General features: G+C 40.1%; 1 protein-coding gene across 4 annotated transcripts in view; it reads left to right on the plus strand.

Moving 5' to 3' along the window:
- Window positions 1-19,852, plus strand: part of adam12 (ADAM metallopeptidase domain 12) — a 91,092-nt gene that overhangs the window by 29,070 nt on the left and 42,170 nt on the right. For all 4 annotated transcript variants that reach the window (XR_004106316.2, XM_035992120.1, XM_031307513.2 and 1 more), the window contains 4 exons: window positions 14,529-14,607; window positions 16,728-16,804; window positions 17,916-18,105; window positions 18,736-18,801. Coding sequence is in view for 3 of the 4 variants with exons in the window: in XM_035992120.1 (XP_035848013.1) it covers window positions 14,529-14,607; window positions 16,728-16,804; window positions 17,916-18,105; window positions 18,736-18,801 (412 nt within the window). In the remaining variant the exon portion in view is untranslated. The remainder of the gene's footprint in view (window positions 1-14,528; window positions 14,608-16,727; window positions 16,805-17,915; window positions 18,106-18,735; window positions 18,802-19,852) is intronic.

The raw sequence follows: 19,852 nt of genomic DNA on the forward strand, positions 1-19,852 counted from the left end.
ATTATGGTGAACTAGTGTGTGTTGTAGCAGTGTTTTGCCATTCAGAACGAGCTAGCATGCTAGCGCTAGCATGCTACGGTTATCCACCTCGTTTCGGCTAGTGACGTAAAAAGCCCTGCCGATTTTGAACAGCTCACCCGGAGACTGAAGGCAGGACACATTCAGAAACCGTATCTCACTCTAAACAGCATGGATGTATTTTTTTTCCAAGTTTGTATGCGTGTGGAAGCACCAGAGACACAAAATAACACCCCAAATCCCCAAAAAATGTTTTTTTTTTCATAATATGGGCACTTTAAGAAACTGGAATTAGAGAATTTCTAAAATCCAAGCAATTAATCGATTATCAAAATAGTTGGCGATTAATTTAATAGTTGACAACTACTTGATAAGTCTTTGCAGCTGTAGCCAGCAGTAGAGTGTATCAAAATCACTTTTCACACGCAACCTCGCCATAAAAGCTTGATATAAAAGCTTTAATGACAAATTATTTTCAAAGTAGAAATTGCTTTGTGTGTGATTCAAATCCTCTTACATTATATCTCAGCATGGCACAGAGAATGGGTCATTTGCAGTGGACCCATGAGAAATAAGGACTGTTCTGCTTGAGACGGCACAGCTTAACAGCTGTTTCACACTCTCAGTGGTGTTTATCTGATATGATTAATGCCAGCAATATCGCTCACCATGCTATCAACTCATACTGGTGATATAAGATACAGATTATAGGGATTATTGAGATTGCTGCTGATGCTGCTCCTCCTGATCTTAGATTGCCCTTATCATGTATGTTCCTGATCCATTCAGTTTACAGTCTGCCTCTCTTAACATAAACAACTAAACATTATAAACGCATATCGCCATGCATGTATAACATACTGTATGCACAGCAGCCTCTTGCAGAACTCTACCAGGTCACATATTGTAGGTTTCAGCACAATGTGACTAACGGCTTTATCAGTAAATGGACTGCTTACATTCATCAGTTCAGAAGGTCGGGGTGTTTACATACAGCACATAAGCATGCACGCACACGCACGCACGCGCGCACACACACACACACACACACACACACACACACACACACACACACACACACACACACACACACACACACACACACACACACAAGAGGAAGTGTGTGTTCACTGTAAATCCAGATGTGCCTTGGAAAACAAGGTAAAGAGGAAGTGCATCATATGACATCACTGATAGAGGGGAAGTTTTTGCTGTACTGGGTCCATGTTGAACTTGACAACACAGGGGAAGCAGCACAATTAATCCACAGGCTGTGTGTATAAACAGAATCCAGTAGGATTTTTTTTCTATGGACTAAAATACAGAGGCATACTCTTGCAGATTTTGTTCTAAATCTGCAGATATGAGATAAATGTATATTGAAAGTGATATATATGTTCTTTTTGAACAGAAACAGGACATCTACATGAAAACATGTATGATTCCCATTTACAATTGGGGAATGTGTATATGTTTAAATTGGTAAAGTATAGTAGTCTTAAGGATACTTTTTAGCCTGGTTGACACCAGACACTTCTCAGTTGTAACTAAGAGTGGGTCTGGGGAAGGTTCATTGACAGTTCATTTCCAAAGGGGGCGTCACCAACGGACGCCGCTCCAATGCCTCTGGGCGCATTGGATAGTCCAACCAATCAGACCAACGATCCGGGTGACGTTGCGCTTCGGTAGCCGTCATGTTGAATGTAAACATAAAGCCGCTCGCCGTCGTTGCGCTATCGTCGTTGCGCTATCGTCGTTGCGTAAAGCCCGCCTCAACGGTTGTGATTGGTGTAAAGCCCGCCTCAGCGGTTGTGATTGGTGCCTCGATTTTGGGGACATTGGAAATGGGTTTGAATGGGCTCTTCGCCAGACTGACTTGCAGAGCAAATCTCAAATTTGCCGGAAGTTCGTCAGGGTTTACCCAGGCTAGATACTTTTACAACTGGGGTTTAATCTTTGCAGTTTGGGTCATCATTTTATTGTGCCCATATACAGAGGCTCAGTCCTTGACGCAGTGGCCACGGGTTCGTTTCCAACCTGCGGCCCTTTGCTGCTTGTCATTCCCCCTATCTCTCCCCTTTAATTTCTAAAGCTGTCCTGTCATAATAAAGGCCTAAAAATACCATGAAATAAATAAAAAAACTCAATGATGGCCAAACCTGCGAAAATAAGAACCAAGTTAGAATTATTCTTTAAGGTTACTTCACATCTTCAAGATATACTGTGCAGTGACCTGCAAGCACATACAGTATTGTCTGAATTTAAACTCTTGAAGGTCAGTGGCATTTTTTGTAATCCTCTTATAGGCCTTCTTGAGAGGCCACCGGTTTTATGCTATACTGTATGTATCCTGGTGTCAGCGGGTAAATAAATGAAGTGCAGTTTTGTATTTTAGACTGCTCAAACTGGCCATAGCTATCTAAAAGAAAAAGAGAAATGTCAAGCCAAAAAAAATGAAAAAAATCAGGGGCTCTGATTAACTTAAAAGCACTTTGTTGTTTTACCAACCGTTGCCCATCCAGTAATTGACATTTCCCGCTCAATACCCAGCAGCCATGACAACTCACGTTATACCGCATCAGCATCAGTGACAGATTGCTCACCCTGATCCTCATGTTAAAATTATACATCAGTGCCAAGTGAACGTTTCCATCTCCACCATGTTTGCAAAGTAATGGGGTGGAGAATGACAGATTGTATGCTATTATCTTATTTGAGAATCAGCGCAGCATCCACGAAATTGTAAAAAGGGGTTTAATGACTTGAGACATTTTTTAAAAGGAGGGGAAGAATGCCATGCGCGGTCTGGGACTGGAGAGCTGATGTTCTGGGATGTGTGCAGTCAGTGAAGTGACGGCGTGTTATATTAAAGGAGTTGTCTTGTGCAGCACAAGTGCTCCTCACAGCTTGGAAGTTTAATGTTGTCAGTGTGTCAACTTTTAGGATTTAAAAAAGGATGCACTGGATGAGGGAGAGCGGGAGATGATTCATATTGATATGCACCAGTTATTTCTTGTTTTTTTTGCAGGAAGAAAGAAATGACACAATAAGACAAAAGTAAAAGGGAAGGGAAGAAAAATGAAAAGAAAGACAAAAAGATCTTTAATATTTTTTTATGCTCAGCTCTTAATTGCATATTTCCCCTGAAGACAAAAAAAGTATGGCTGAACAATGAGGCTGCCCAGGGGAGCCACCATAGATTAATTGGACAGATAGGAACCCTCTGACATTAACATTTATGCATTTGTTTACTCTTTTCCAATGAATAATAATAGGCCACATCCCTCGAAGATCCCTAGTCACTCATTAGTTCCGGTGTGTAGCTTGTTATGGATGGGAATATAGAAGCAGCAAAAGCAAAAAACAGTTCCTCTCTCAGTACTGGGCAGGCATACAAAACTATTTCCAGAAGTTGTTTAGAACACTTCTTTCTCACAAACTTAAAATGGAGAAAGATTTGATGCTTTGAACACTTGTTCATATATCCAACTTCAGTATACAGGAGAACATGGCCTTATGTATTTTATTTAGCAAGCATGCAAATAATAAACCTTTGGGCAAATTCTGCAAAAAACACAATGTACTGTATTCTTTTTTTTTCAGTATGTTTGTAGTATAGTTTATTTTAGAAGATTTATCACCTGGATGATTATTCAGGCATGGTGTGCTAGGTTTTTCTATTAGCTTTACACCATTTTTAAAGTGGTCATATTATGTTTTTTGGCTTTTTCCCTTTCCTTTATTGTGTTATATATCTTTTTTGTGCATGTTATAGGTTTACAAAGTGAAAAATCCCAAAGTCCACCCCAAAGGGACTTACCATCTTCCAGAGAAAACACTGCTCCAAACAGCTCTATTTTAGTCCAGCCTTTACTTCCGTAATGAACGTGTGTCACTTTGTAACACACGTTATAATGCTCGCCTAGCTGTTAGCGTGGCACACCCTCATACTCTGCAACTGACAAGCTAGCAGTACTTACTGCGCATGTGCGACTCCCAACAAAGATGGTACAGAAGTGAGATGCCTCACTCTGTAGCTAAAACAGAGAGCTCAACACACAGGGTGAAAAGAGGAGCTGCAGCAATGTGCAGTACAACAAATATATAGTGTTGTCTGAAAATTAAACCACATAAACCTATTCTGGTACAACCTCTAAATACAATTATGAACCTGAAAATGAGCATAATATGAGCACTTTAAATGAAAACAATGGTGTTACAGATGCTTATTATCATATCTCTCCACTATTTAAGTAGGTACAATGCTTACAGTACATTAACCCTGTGAGATGTGTATTTCAGGTTTTACTGGCACCGTTGGCTAGCAGAATAATGTCAGTATTTCTTAGGAAACATTGATAACTGACTCTTTATTGAGGTCAGCAAACTGTAAACTATGATTTCATTCAGAGCATTTAAAAAAGCAATACTTCCTTGCTATCACTTTTTTTGTAGATGATCAATTATTAAAAGTATTTTCCCAGAAAGAAGTAATGATAGAGTATATAATAATAATATAGAGGACTACAACTACACACCTATTTTCCCTAAAGGAAAATAATATGAAAGCAGACAGCTTGTGCTGCATTATTTTCTTTCACATTAAACTCCATGTGACTCTCCACGAAAATGAAAACAATGAAATAAAAATAAATAAGTCAACAACAAAAACGTTTATGCTGTAAAAAAAAAAGAAGAAAAAAAGGAGGGGGGTTTAATATTGTTTGCTTGTCACTTAGTACTCCACCCAACACAATTGTTGGCTAACTAATTATTAGTTTGAGTTCAGGAGGTAAGTGACTCAACATAAGCAATTATGGATTACCATCTCATATAGAAGTTATCAGTTGAACCTCTCAAAGTAAATTTATTTTTTCTAAATGTAAAAAGAACAACATTTAATCCTCCAGCCAAGAGGAGGTTGGGTTGGATTTGGACTCTTCCTTAGTGATTAGTTACTGAAGATATAACTACAAGATCTCCTTGGACTTGTAACTGTTTGCACCGTTAATACAATAGATTGATCAGGCATGTGTTCAGTGTGTTTTGCTATCAAGAGCATATTTTGCTAACAGCTTACCACATAAAGAGTTTATGGTTCACTGCTTGTTAGTGGGTGGTGATGTTGCCTCCCGGCATTTTGAGTTTGTACCGTCATCATCCGGTGCCCAGAAATATTCTGTGCTGCTTTGTTAGGGTAATAAAAAATTCATACGCTCCTTGAGCCACACATTTCCCATTCATAAGGATCTAATGTTTAGCTGTGGAAGCTTGGAGCATTAATTACCACAAACGGCCTCAGTGGTGCAATATGTGGAGAGGATACAAATGCCAGTGGCTGATTTTGCAAAAGATGTCGTTACAGCGGCTGACCGTACCCAGAGAGATGATTGGCTTGGATTCGTGTGCAGGGTTCACTCTTACTGTACTGTAGAAGAGCGCATTTTCCCTCCCACTGATTTGACAAACTATTCCTTTTAAAGGTGCAGGGGGAATATGACATCATGCTTTTTGTACAGTTATGAGGAAAAATATGTTTAGTGTGGCAATCTTTTTATGGTGTTAAATATTCTGGACATGTAGGCCAGCAGCTATGAAACAGTTCATTCTTTAACAGCTCTGCCGTACCTCACTGCTGTTAGCGATGGTGTTGTCATTTAGTTTACAACTGAGGGAAATAATATTGATTTAACTTCAGTATAAATTGCAATGTTGCACAGCTACCAGACATGTGCTTTCCGTTCGGGGCTTGACACCACAGCATTTGTAATCCTTGTTTTGAACATGCAGCCTTGCATTTTTAACCAAATTATGTTATCAATTCCTCAGACTTTTTAAGACTATGATAGTAAAAAGCAGTGGCAGTAAAAATCAGTGGGTGGTAAAAAGAAGAAATATCTGAAAGCATAAAAGGTAAGGTTACCATCGTCGTGCAATAAAAAAAATAAATAAAAAAAACTTTGGAGATAAAGAAGATACTGGCATGTCAGAGGGAAAAGGCATACCCAGAGCAAAGAAACTGACTCCAGTGATCTGTGAGTTCTTAAGACTCTCACATGTTAGACAAAAGATAAACAATCCCACACTATGGATACCTACATTTATCTTAAGGCACTTATATTATACAGTTAGAAATACAGTCACCTCTCACTGTGTGCTGTAAAGTGATCAGAAGAGTGGTACAGTACAATCCAATATGGATATCTGCAATACATCAGCGTGAACAATGTAAAATGTCTCCTGTTAGAGGGATGCTGTCTATTCCCCAACAGTCACTGACCATCAGAAGCGTCCTATCTCCCAAGGAGAAAAACTATATGAACTCACTGTCACTTTCTATCATTTCCTCTTATTACTTTCTGCCAACACCAATATATCATCTTTCATGGGGCCTACAGTCTTCACAGAAATCAAGTCAAGCAGTCATGAAGGAGATGGTCAGTGTTGTAGCTCAAACAGGAAAATGTCATTTGAATATATTTTTAGGCATTTGTGTTTTTCTATGAATGCCTGTGATTTTGTTAATTTTAGAGAGTGTATGAGAGAGAGAGCCTCCCCCATCTGTATCACTATACCGTGATTCATCATTCACTTCTGCTTTCTAGTGCAGAAAGCCTTGTTTCTCCCTCTGCAGTTTGTTTTACTGATGTGATGACTTCACTCGCCTTGGGCTCCACAACACACAGAGCTGTGAAGTGAGGTGAGGGACACAGACTGAGTGTACCCCTAGTGATGGAATGGAAAAAAGGCAGGTTTTGATTTGAATCTGAACCGAATGTCAACTATAAAGTGGACGCATCCCATAATACTCGTCACTGTAGATTGTAAATTGTGGGCATGAGCACTAATAGATTAAGTAATTGGTACATTTGTATCTGCAGTGCCATTCTGGGTCTTTAATCTCTAAAAAGAACATGGTAGAAATGACTATTTGATATGTTTTTGTCTATTTCCCCCCCTATGTTCACGATCGTATTTTGGGAAAAGTGTCATCTGGACCTTTGTAAACTCACATCAGAACCATTTAAAAGTGAGCAGTAGAAAGCAAGTGCTCTCTGTGACTTTCAACTAAGCAAAGAGGGATCTTGACTCATTAAGCAGCTATCTTTGCTTTGGTCAGTCAATATTAAAATAGGCATGGCTGATCAGTTTGTTTGATATTGGTCTACTGCCTGTTGGAGTGTTTATATTGGACATGTTTAATCTGCTCTCACATTAATGTGACTTTTTAGCCAAACTAGCAGCGGGACTCAGACACTTACTTACTTTTTTTTAAAAGATTTTTTTTTGGTGCATTTTAGGCCTTTATTAGACAGGAAACCTTGAGATGTGAAACAGGAGAGAGAGGGGGAATGACATGCAGCAAAGCATCAAACTTGCGGCTACTGCTGTAAGAACTGAGCCTTAGTACACGGTACCATGGTACTCAACCAGGTGAGCTACCCCCAGACTGAAGAATCTTGACAAGTATGGTATGGATAGTCATGAAATGTTGTACAGACATTCATGGGCCCCAGAGGATCTATCCTAATGACTTTGGTGAACTACTGACCTTTCCTCTGGCGCCATCAAGGGGTTGGCATATTCAAGATCCCCAGGGAAGAATCCTAATCACACACAAGTGCCACCAGCTGATTTTAAATTGTTCAGTTTTCCCGTAAAATATCTCCACATTTGCTTGATGGATTAGTGTGAAATGTCTCCAAAAATATTGCATGGATTGCATGATTGCTTTTTTCATTTGTCCAATACTTTTGTTTATTAGCAGACACCTGCAAAACATACTGTATGACATTCCCATCCGCCTTAACTGTACTTAATTTGCAAATTAGATATTATACCTGCTAAATGTTAGCATTGTCATTGTGAGCATATTAGCATGCTCAAAGAGCTGCTGTGCCTACATACAGTCTCACAGAGCTGTTAGCATGGCTTGACACATTTTGATTTCAGTGGGACAGCAGAGTTCAACACAGATTAAGGATGAAAATATGCCTGTTACCAATCTGATAATATAGTTAAGGTGATACAATTGACACCTGGATTGTATTTTCACAAGCTACAGTTATGTGATTGTTAGCCAGAGAGGCACAGATGTACTTAGTAATCTTTTACATAGCCAGAGAAGTAGAGTGAAGGAAGGCACTCCTCTAATTCTGCAGTTCAGGAGATTTTTCAGTTTTTCTCTCTCCACTCCTCCCACCCTCATCTCCTTCTCTCCCTGGTTTTCTCTGGCTTTGTACACTCCAGTGCACCCGCTACAGCCAAGCCTAAGCTGAAGGGACATTGAGCTGTATGTAAATCAATTTGGAACGCAGCCGTATGTGGAAATAGAATTAGACTTGTCAACCACACCTCTTTAGTTTCTCCTCTCTTCTTCATCTCTCTCTCCTTCTGTAGTAGTTAAACATGCAGTACCATAAGTAGCAGCTATAGGAAGGCTTAGGGTTAGGCTTGTGGGGGGAGAGGGGATTAAAAGAATTCACTGAAGTTAGCATTCTTCAAAGGAAGCAGAGAGACTGCAAGAGGAGCCACATTTCTCTCAAATGGTTTCATGCTCAAGGGGCTTTGTGTAATGGTGAATTATTACATGTGGCATGGAGTTGCATATATGTAAATGAGGCTCGGCGCTTTAAATTTGCACGGAACAGCGTACTCTCTGGATGCCCGAAAAAAGGGATGATATTAAAAAACACTGATTCATGTAAACAACGTGTGTCACATCCAGTTTCGGCTTCATTGATTATCCCGTTGTAGCGAGTGTGTGTCTGCTAGGTTTGATTTGTTCTTTTCAAATAAGACTAAACACATTTTTGGTTCAGCAACAACAACAGTTCTATCTTTGGTAATTTCAGATATGACAGAAAGGCATGCAGCAGAAACAGGAAGAGGGATTTTGTATGGTCCACTGTAATGAGTTTTTCTGCTGTGTCCATGTCTGTATGGTCCCTGCATTTTGATAGTCAAGTCATATCTCCAGAAGCCATTCAGTGATTGTTGTGTGGGTTGTACTATGTCTGCAATCCACCTACGCCAAGAGATGGAAAGGAAAGAGAAGCTTCATCTGAGGTTAAAAGGTAGACAAAGAATTACAAATATCTGCTTAAATGCCTTTTCCAAATAAGAAAGCATACTCCTAATTATTTTCAATGACAATCAACAATATAAGCATAGAGGATAGTGTGGAAAGCTGTTCATCTAGCTTTTAGAAACGATCAATGAATCATGCCGTAATTTATTTTTAGAGAAATGTAATTAATTAAGAGCAGTTTGTAAGATGCTAAATAAAAGAGATGGGAGATTATTTTTTTAAGACAAATAACAATGTTTTCTGCCTCCCAGAGGTGCTATTAAAGAGCCCCTCATTCATCACAATTAACCCAGGTGACCATTAGTGAATCGTTAATTAGATGTTAGACTGTGTCTAATGAATTGCAACACATACTTAGGAGCATTGAATCAGTGGTTATTGACTCAAGCAGTTATAGAAGATTTTTTATGTTTTTAAACATTTTTCAAATTTTTTGAAGAAACATTTAAAGGGACAGTTCACCCCAAAACAAAACATACGTATTTTCCTCTTACCTGTAGTGCTATTTATCAATCTAGATTGTGTTGGTGTGGGTTGTCCAGTGTTGGAGATATTACCCATAGAGATGTCTGCTTTCTCTTGAATATAATGGAACTAGATGGCACTCGGCTTGTGGTGCTCAAAGCGCTGAAAAAATACATTTGGTCAGTAATGTCATGACCTGTTTTCTCTGGATATTTCCCAGACCTCCTAATTGTGAGCAGTTTCTTGTAGGACCTAGGCTTGCTGCGGTAGTTGGTGTATCCGGTATTACACGGTGGTCAGGCACACACTGAATACATTACTTGCCCACTGTTGTTGTTTTTTTTTGTTTTTTTTTACAAAATAAATAAATAAAACCCATTGTGTTCATTTTCGCGTATCAGCGCCCACGTTCATCAAATAAAAAACTAAGTTTGTTATCAATACTTAGTCAAATGACGAACGCTAGTCAAATGTTTAGAATCCATCACTAAATTCATTCGTTGTTATAGTATAATTATTTTAGGAATTATGCATAAAAAAGTCTCACATACCCCCTGCAGTACTCCAAACTACCCCTAGGGGTACTAGTACCCCCATTTAATAATTTAATTATAATTTATACTGTTTATTGATCCCCAGTGGGGAAATTACAATTTACACTCTGTTTGTTAGAAATCACTACACACAGGCCTGAAATACACACACATGCTCAGGACCTATTCATGCACAAATGGAGAGATGTCAGAGTGAGTGGGCTGACAGTGCTGGACCAGCACCCTGAGCGGTTGGGGGGGGTGGGGTACAGTGCCTTGCTCAAGAGCACCTGGCAGTGCCCAGGAGTTAAACTGGCATCTCTCCAGCTACTAATCCACACTCTGTACTTTGGTCCGTACTGGGACTTGAACCAGCGACCCTCCGGTCCCAACCCAAGTCCCTACGGACTGAGCTACTGATGTAGAGAGTAAAGTAGGGTGACCAGACGTCCCCGGTTTCGGTGACCTGTCCCCGGCTGTAGCTGTCCCCGGAAATGTCCCCGGTTTTCACTGTGACTGACAGACCCGAAATTGGAATGACATAGTCGTGCACCCTACACGCACAGGCTCAAGACAGCCAGAGCAAGCCCCAGAGTCTCGTGGGTTTAGCGAACGCAATTTCGCAGACTTTTTATGTTTTTAAAAAAGGATCTTACTCTTTAACAGAAAGATCGACCTCCTTAGAAATCCTTTCCATAATGTTGTGAGACACTTAGAATATTAATCTGAGCCTGTCAGTGGCAAAACGAGCACTTTTATGAACGTAAATACAAGCTGGACAATTGACGTCCTATTAACTTACATTGTAGCTTGTTTCACCGTTGCAGACTGCAGCGATCTCATTTAATACTGGACCAATGTCAAAGGAAAATATTTCCTCAATAGTTTTAATTGTATCCGATACTCAATGAGCTGTTGCAGAAACAAGCCCAGCGTGAAGCAATAAAGCAAAAGCTGTCAGATAAATGTAGTGCAGTAAACATTACAACATTTCCCTCTGAGGTGTAGTGGAGTACTTCTGAAGTAGCAGCAGGAGCGATTCTAGGATCAGACCTTTAAGGGGGCTCAGCCCCTAATGAGAGTGTGACATGGATATAGTGCATGCAAAAGTGTTAATCTGCACCATGAAATTACCAACTTCTTCACAACCGCACTCCTGCTCGTCCTCTGACAGATAGAGACTCAGCCAGTTTTATAGTCCTGCGCAGGCTCCACCCACAGCTTTCGCCGTAACCTACGTAAGTGGCCTGATGTTTATACTTATGCGCTGGTGTGTGCTTCGAGCCAGCATGTGTGTGTGTGTGGGGAGTGTGTTGTAGAGGGAGAAGTGAGAGAGTGACGGCATTTAGCTTTGGAGCGAGTACCGACGCTATAGTCATAGTGAGAGAAACAAATCGTCTCCCCTGTGCTTTCTGACCACGGTGGGAAATCTTTAGCAGGAAAAGTTAACCCTGTCCTTGATTTCATGTTGTTTATGGAGAAGGAGAACCAGGAAATGAGTCGGGGGAAATGCAACGCTACCCAGCCACGGCCTAGCAACGTGCGTGTAGTTACATTTTTCGAGAGGTGCACGTCAGGCTACGGTGTAGGGTCCGGCGTAGACGCAGAGGGGTCTGCGGGGGGTACGCCGTCGATTCGACGCACAACTATAAAAAGGCCTTAAGGAATAACCAACAAGACAATGGCGGAGGATTTTGTGTCAAAGCAAAAGCGCCTGTTTGGCAATATTTCGGATTTAAAGTAGGGCTGTCAAACGATTACAATTTTTTAATCGCGATTAATCGCTGAATTTCTATAGTTAATCGCTATTAATCGCATATTTTATCACATGATTAAAATTCTATTATTTTGCATTTCAGAACAGTTTTTAAGTACATATTAACAATCGAAAGCAATTCTTACCAGTGTATCTTTATTGGGAATAAAATGAATGCAAAGAAAGTTACTTTATGAACTTGATTTTAAGATTTGTAATTATTTATTTACTGTAAACAAAAGAAAAATGTGTGAATCTGTCATTATTGCACAATTCCTCCAAGTACCTGACTAAACAACTAAAAATCCCTAGAGTCAATATAGTGTTTAGTAACTCCTAAATAATGTTGATTACTCACTGACGTCCAGTGATCACCGGTTAATGAGACAGTATTTGCAGCACCTTGCAGCTGTTCCAGTGTGGCTGCTTTCTCCGTGTCATACAGGCTGTGTGTGGGGCTGCTGTCCCCCTCGACGGCAACGAGACAGGTCAAAACATGCCAATCGTAGTACGTCTTTAAGACCCGAGTCCTCTACGATGCTGACAGGTCTGCGGTTAGTTGCCACCCGTTTCGCAAGAGCTGTAGTAATCTTTGGGGATTTGGTTTCATCCACAGGTCGGCAAGTAGCACTCTCCAGCATGCTAGCGGGTAGCATCACGTTAACTGTACTACTATGCTTAGCTCCGTAGGTGGTAGCTCAAGCTTGACGTGCTTCGGTGATATTTTAAATTCGGCTTTACACAACGTGCATATGGCTTTCGACTTGTCTACGAGCCGTCCGGGAGTTTTGGAAAATAAAAAACTCCATTCAGATTGTGTTGCTGCTGTGTTTCTCCATCATGCCTGCAGCAGCAGGATGTGTTAGGAGGAAGTGGCAGCTTGATGATAAGTAACGGTGCTGCAAAGGGTCAAAATAGTAGCCTGTTAGGCACGACGCGAAGCCGAGTGAAGTGTAAAATAAATTAATAAATGCCGGCACGCGATTAATGCGATTAAAAAAAAATTATCGCATCGCGTCGGCCCTTAATCGCATCGCGATTAACGCGTTATCGCTGACAGCCCTAATTTAAACCCAATGTTAATAAGGAACCTAATAACGTTAATGAGGCAATCTGACAGAGGTACCCTCATTTTCCTCCAGTGTTAGGGTTGAGTGGCAAAACACGGCTGACACGTCTTACGTGCAGTGAGAATGACATTCTCTATCTGGTCTCAATAAAAATGTAAAATCTTTTTTTTTAATACACATGCTCAGGAAAAAGTAAGGCCAAGGCCTGTTTTTAAAGGGTTGTAGTCAGTCCAATAGCTCAGATTTACTTCTCTATACTGGGACAGTAAAAAGGCAAAGAGATAGATATTAGAGCAGTAGAGATATGAGAACCAAGGGCATTTGATCATCAGCATTCAGCTGTGGAAGATACACAATCCCACACCACAGAGCAAAAAGGTAACCAGCAAGGGCATAGGGAAACACTTTGCAAACACACTAAACATCCATGGCCTCATAAACTGTGTACTCTTGCCAAGGAGTTGATTACAGGCAGATTCCATCATGTAAAACCCAAAGCTTTAATACAGTATGTGTTGTAGTACCAGGAGCCACGCTGCCATAAGCTGGCTCACCCAAACATGCCCCCAAAGTACAGCACTTGAGCATTTGCTTGGAATTACCACTCACATGACACAAATCCCATCTTTACTGCAAACACATCCTGTATTAGTGCATTTAAAATTTGCCCTTCTTTCAACAAAAACATCATAGTGTTGCTTTGGTGTTATTGGACAGCGGTGTTTATCAATGTCACTTTTTAAACACTGTTTTTTTCAAGTTGAGTATAAAGATACATATTTGGGGATTTTCCATGAAGCATACGCTACCCTCTGATGTGTCTATGGGGTTCTTTAAAGTGATAACTGGCCGCTGGCTTATCTGATTTGTTTTAGAGCTTGCTAATGGTATGATAAGGCACATTAAAGCAATAATAAGTATTTAATGATGTTAAATGTGGTCAAGCTCAGGCCACAGAGGATTGATTCTTTTTTAAACAGGTCATAAAAGATTAACTTCAAATATACAGATAAGATATTAAATTGTCCTGAAACGCACACAAACACACACACACACACACACACACACACACACACACACACACACACACACACACACACACACACTCATTCACATCCTGAGATCATCCTGCCTGATGTCAGTGTGATTATGCAGCTGCAAAAGATGGGTGTTCCTGCTGCTGCTTTGCCAATGCTTGGGGTAGGGCTCACTGTGTCCATCTGCTCATGGCCCTAGGAGGAAAACACACGGACACAGTTTAAAATATGTCCACAGAGACACACACACATGCACAGAAATGCACATGGACAAAATAATTACCTCAGCAGGGATTCTACTCAGTCAAGCCGAATGCCAGGGGATTCAATGACATGTACAAATCACCTAATAAATTCACAAAAAGTCTAGTCTTTTCTAGCCTCAATATGCTAAGCATTTCATCCACATTATCCTCCAAATCCTTACAGCAACACTGAATCTACATAAAAAAGGTAGAGTAGTCTTAAAACTCAGAATATTTTTCAATTTCTGATTCACAGTGTTGAAAAAATACATTGGTTTGTTTGATTTGTCTTTCTTTTTCTTTTTTTTCTTAGGGGTCTTTTTGCAAGCCATTACACTGAGACACATTACCGGGAGGATGGAAGTGCAGTCACCGGTGCTCACAACTTCACGGTACGGGGGCACTCGAGTGCTTTTGACATTTATGGTCGAGTTGATGTGCAGCGGTGTTCCGCAGTCACGCTGTAAAAACTGACCCTTTAAAAGTGTTCACGAAGACAGATGTTTTTTTTACTCACAGAGGATCAGTATTATAGATGATAATCTACACTGTATTGTATGCATTAGTTAAAAATCTATTTTAGGATTGAAAATAGATAGTTTAATTGTTTTTAATTGGTTGTTTTTTTTCACCACTACAATGTGACCCAATGTGTATTTGAAAGCCTCTAGCTGTTGCTGACATTCATCCTGTGGCCTACTTGATGATGAACTGCATTTTATACTAGCAGTTGTTCAGCCAACATTGCTATCAGGATTTTATTATTGAATCCCCATTTAGCAGCTGATCTGTTCCTGAATACTTAAACTTTCTATTCTATGTGTATGCTAGCTGTGTAAAACAGACTGCCTGCTACTCTTGAAAATGAATAAAGATTTATGTCATTTTGAGTACTTATTAAAGCCACTCACTGTGGCACTGTGCCATAATTGATTATTCATTGTATGATGAAGGTATTTTTACTTCAAGTTAGGTAGAATGAGGGTTTCACTGCACATAGGCATTTTTAGTAGCCATTGTAGGGTAAGGATAACATTTCTGTGGAATTTCAAAAACCTGTAATTTGTGACTTTGAAAAGCATTCTCTTTTTTAAACGTAGTTAACAGTCTCTTGACCTTTTGCGGCTAAGTTGGATTGAAATCATTGTTTAATTAAATGGCAGTTAGGACAGTTTGACAGGTCGCTTACAGCTTGGAGGAGAAATGTTTGGTAATTCGGCAATGATTGACAAGTCTGTTTCCCGCAAAGTTATGCAAACAGCGTTTTTCACTCTCACCTTTAATTTTTATTGGGAGAATGGTAAAAAGTATTGCATCAGGCTGTCAAATCCATACACTATATTGTCTTAGATAAGCCTCCCACAGCTGCATTCAGTACCTGCTGTCACTGAACTCAGCAATCAGCCATGTGTTAATCAGGGATCAGTGGAAAGATGTGTACTGTAAATAACTGCCATCTTTTGAATTATTTGATAAGACAAAAAAATCAGTGAAAATATAATGATTTTGCTGCTGCTCCTCCAGCATACAAATCAACACCTATAAAATAAACCTAGGCAGGAACTGTAAATCAAGACAGTGTTTCTAACCTAAAGCCACTTAAGGGGAAATAAAACAGGAAAACTGGATATTAGGGGTTAACCAATCTTTATTATATCTCCATTCTGCTTATTGTAGCTTCTAATAAAAAATAAAAGCTTATTACTAAATATTTTACTTTGAAAGCATTTAAAAGACTTTAAAAGTCAACGACACATTGAGGATAACTGAGGAAGACAATCACTATCCCTGTCTGATGTTTTCTTGTATGAAAGGGGAACTAATCTAGGTTAAGCATAGCCTAAGCACAGATCATTTGTAGCTGTTCTATTTTTATACTTAATGTAATGGATCTCAATTTCATCATCACCTGGCTCAGTAATTTGTACTGTACTCGCCAGAGAGAAATCATTGGAAATGACTTTTTTTGTTTATTGCAAACAGTCTTACCCCAAAGTGTTTCCTCCTGCAGTTCAATATGTGAGATGAGAAATGGTCAGCGTTGTGACTATTGACAGTTGATTGAAGAAGGCTGGAGTGCTGCTAGACAGTAAATGGAGGTCTGTATTCCCTCTTAACAAGAGTCACTTCCTCTGCTCTACTTGAGCTCAGACAACCGTGTTTTCACTGTCTGATGAGCCTTAAATATCCCTCTTTTCCTTTTACTAGACCACTCTGGTGGAATAAGGAAGGAAAAACAATTACCACTTTACTGTCACCTCCCATTCGTGCCAGATCTCCTGCTTCTTTCTTCAACTGTGTAGGTTGCATTTAAAAAAAAAAAAAAAAAAAAAAGGTTTGTAAGGGGAGGAGGATAGGACGAAAGACTGTTACAAGCAATTTTTGTTTTTTTAAATACAGTATAATACATCTTTAATTATATTATTCAGTGGGTGAAGCTCTCTTTGTAAAAATGTTTTCATCTACAGTATGCAAAGCATGCTTTTTTAAATGAACAATTTACCTTTTTTAGAATAACTGCTACTACCATGGGAAAGTGCAAACGCATCCAAACTCTGATGTCACCCTCAGCACCTGCTCAAGCCTTCGGTAAGAAACATAACCATCATTTTGTATTCAAACAGCATCTCAACACTGACCTTTAAGTGCTATTTGCTACTGCAATGTTTATATTTACGTAAGTCACTCTGCACAGCAGCCCATCGCTCTTAAGCCCCTTAAGCACGCTGTCAGTAAGTTGGTGTGTGACTTGCAGGAATACGAGAAAATGTCACACCTCATTGTCTTTGTCCACAGAGGCGTCCAGCAAATATCTGCACTCGTTTTGGCAGTAATTGGTTTCTTGCTGTTGCTAATGGCCAACCACAATTGGAAGATTTGAGATTTGGGCATCAGCAAAAGTCTGAAGTTACACAATGCCATCTCCTGCTTAAATAAACAGCAAGGAAACTATTTAGTTGCCATTTTATTAGTCTCGCATTGCCAGACCTTCTTCCACAGCGCTGCAAAGGAGGGTCTGGCTAGACCACACAGCATTCTGGGATGGGAAGAAAAGGTGCTCTGGTTTATTGGCATTTCTTTAAACCAATCACAATCGTCTTGGGCGGTGTTTAGCACCGGACGGAGCAACAGTGCCTCTGCCAAATAGCCTCGGGAAGGAACTTGTTTTGGTGAAACGTACGTTCAAAAGTTGTTTTAGTCGTGCAAGAGAAAACTCAGATTGGACAGATAGTCTAGCTAGCTGTTGGATTTACCCTGCAGAGATCTGAGGAGCAGTTAACCATAGTCCTCATAAATCCACCGGAGTTTAAAATGCCAACACAAAGAAAGCAGAAGGTAACGGACATTTGGCCGAAATGAGGGACATCCGGCGGAATTTCCGGCAGTGAAACATCGTACCATTTTATTAATGCAATAACAGTTAATGACAAAAAAATTAAAGTTACTGACAATTTATGAATATTATTGATCTGAAAGTATTAATATAAAAAAAATACACATTTGGAAGGCTGATGTATAAGAATATTGAGCTAAGTTGTGAATTTGAAAGAATTTCCGTGCATAAAACCTTGAGGAGTTCTAATGCTAACAAGGCTAGTGTTTAGAATCTGTATGTGGCTTGGCCCTGTTACCAAAATAATTTGAGAGATTGGTTATGCTTTGAGGCTTTGTTTTCAGACTTGCGCTGCTGTCTCTGCAGAGGCTTCATTGCGCTTGAAAACAAGACATTTATCATTGAGCCGGTGTCTGGGCATGACAACGGTGCCCACTTCATCTACCGAGTGGAAGAACTCGCACTGACCCCAGGAGCCTGCGGCCACGGCTTCAACATGTCCTCTGTTGCCCCTGAAAACCACAGCAAAAGCCCCTTTCAATCCTTCCACACGAGGGTGAGATTAGTATTATGTCTTTTATCGCAAAGCTTGTATTAGAGCCAATGGATATCACAGTTCAAAGCTATATTGTCAACAATTTGAGCAGAATTTTTATTGATTTATATTTGATTCTGAAGGGTAAGACTAACATTCATTTGATGAAAGATAAATGGGTGTTTGACCAAAGATCAGCAAACTGGCAAGCAGACCAATTTGGATAAGTTCCCAGAGGGTGTTGCCATTGCCTAGACACATTTTATGTGCACTTAGAGCCCAAAATTGAGGGTCCATGCAGGTTTGGCCAATGATTTTCATGGAGCAGGTGCAGCATCCATCTGCTACTATTCCCAAGCATTAAAGCTCCATTTGAGTCAGGAAGTGAAACTTACCAACATACAGTACTTAATGACCCTAAGCAATATAGTGTAATAAGTTGCGGTTTTACGGGGGGGTTATGTGGTTATCTTAAGGCTTTATATGTAGGTACACAGGGGACAATAGTACATCAATTGTGTGTCTATGATATTTACCAGTGATTGAAATATAAAGTGAGGGTCAGATGAATAGACATCCTTTTAGAAAGACATTTTTTTTAGCAAATCTCCAAACATTTCTAACATGCAGCATATCTGTTTTTTTCTTCAGCATAAAAGGCAGGTTCAGAAGACAACCAAGTACGTTGAGCTGATCATTGTTGCAGACAACAGAGAGGTAATGCACCTACCTTGCTTTCCATTCCATTCTAACAGCAAACACGCTGAAAACAACGCAACCTTTCATGTTATGAGCAGAAAAAGCAGGGTAAGCTGTAGTCACAGTAGAGCAGGTCCCACTGGGGCTGCAGAATAAGGTCAGTGTGCAGCAAGCAGTGTGGTCTTGTGGCAAACGCTCAGTTTTGACAGGAAGTGCTGAACTGTTCCCCAGCAGAGCAGATAGGAAACAGGAAAAGCCCTTGTGGATACAGAAGAGTCTCCCGTAAGCACTGATGAGCTCATTGTGAGGTTTCCTCCTGGCGGCCCTCTGCTAAATGACCCCGACCTAAAAGGAAATTTAAAAAATGGATAAGGGATCAAGTATGTTGTCAGGTTCCAGTGTTTCCCCTAGGATTTTTTCCAGGGGGGGTGGTGACTCTCCCCAAAAAAGTTGTTGAGCTTAACTATTTAGCAACATTAGTAACATTTGAAAATAGGGGCAATGTTGCGCGACTTTGGCTACATTGAACGCTTAACATGTGCGGACCGTTAGCGGAGCGTATGTGCTACACCAGCTGCACACACACTGCGTAGGATTGTGTGAGTCACAGGCGAGACAGAGAGCTTTTGCTTGGGACTGTTTCTTCAGTTTTCAGTCAGCTGTTATCAGAGGATGCAGGTGAGGGAAACAAGAAATAAAAAAAGAAACTCTCAAAATGAAACTGCCAATACGCTTATTCACAGTCATTAAGTCTTTTCCTGTATATTGGTAGTTTAATTTAAAATAAATAATGACACTTTATGATCCATTTCTGTGTAAACACACCTCACGTAAAAAATATAAATAGAAGACTGTCCTATTTTTACGCTTGTAGAGTGGATCTCCACAGAGCATACGCACCACTACGCGCTGCTCTTGTGCCGGTGTTGCCGGTTTCATTGATAATAGTGAAAGTGTGGTGTTGGAACGTCCGCTCTGCATATGTTACGCGTGCAGCGTGTTGCCAGCCCGTAAGTTAAAATGAATTGAACTTCTAAGGTGAGAATGAGAAGCGAATTGCCTGTATGTG

The sequence above is a fragment of the Sander lucioperca genome, chromosome 15 (genome assembly GCF_008315115.2).
Source record: "Sander lucioperca isolate FBNREF2018 chromosome 15, SLUC_FBN_1.2, whole genome shotgun sequence".
In the NCBI taxonomy this organism is placed as follows: domain Eukaryota; kingdom Metazoa; phylum Chordata; class Actinopteri; order Perciformes; family Percidae; genus Sander; species Sander lucioperca.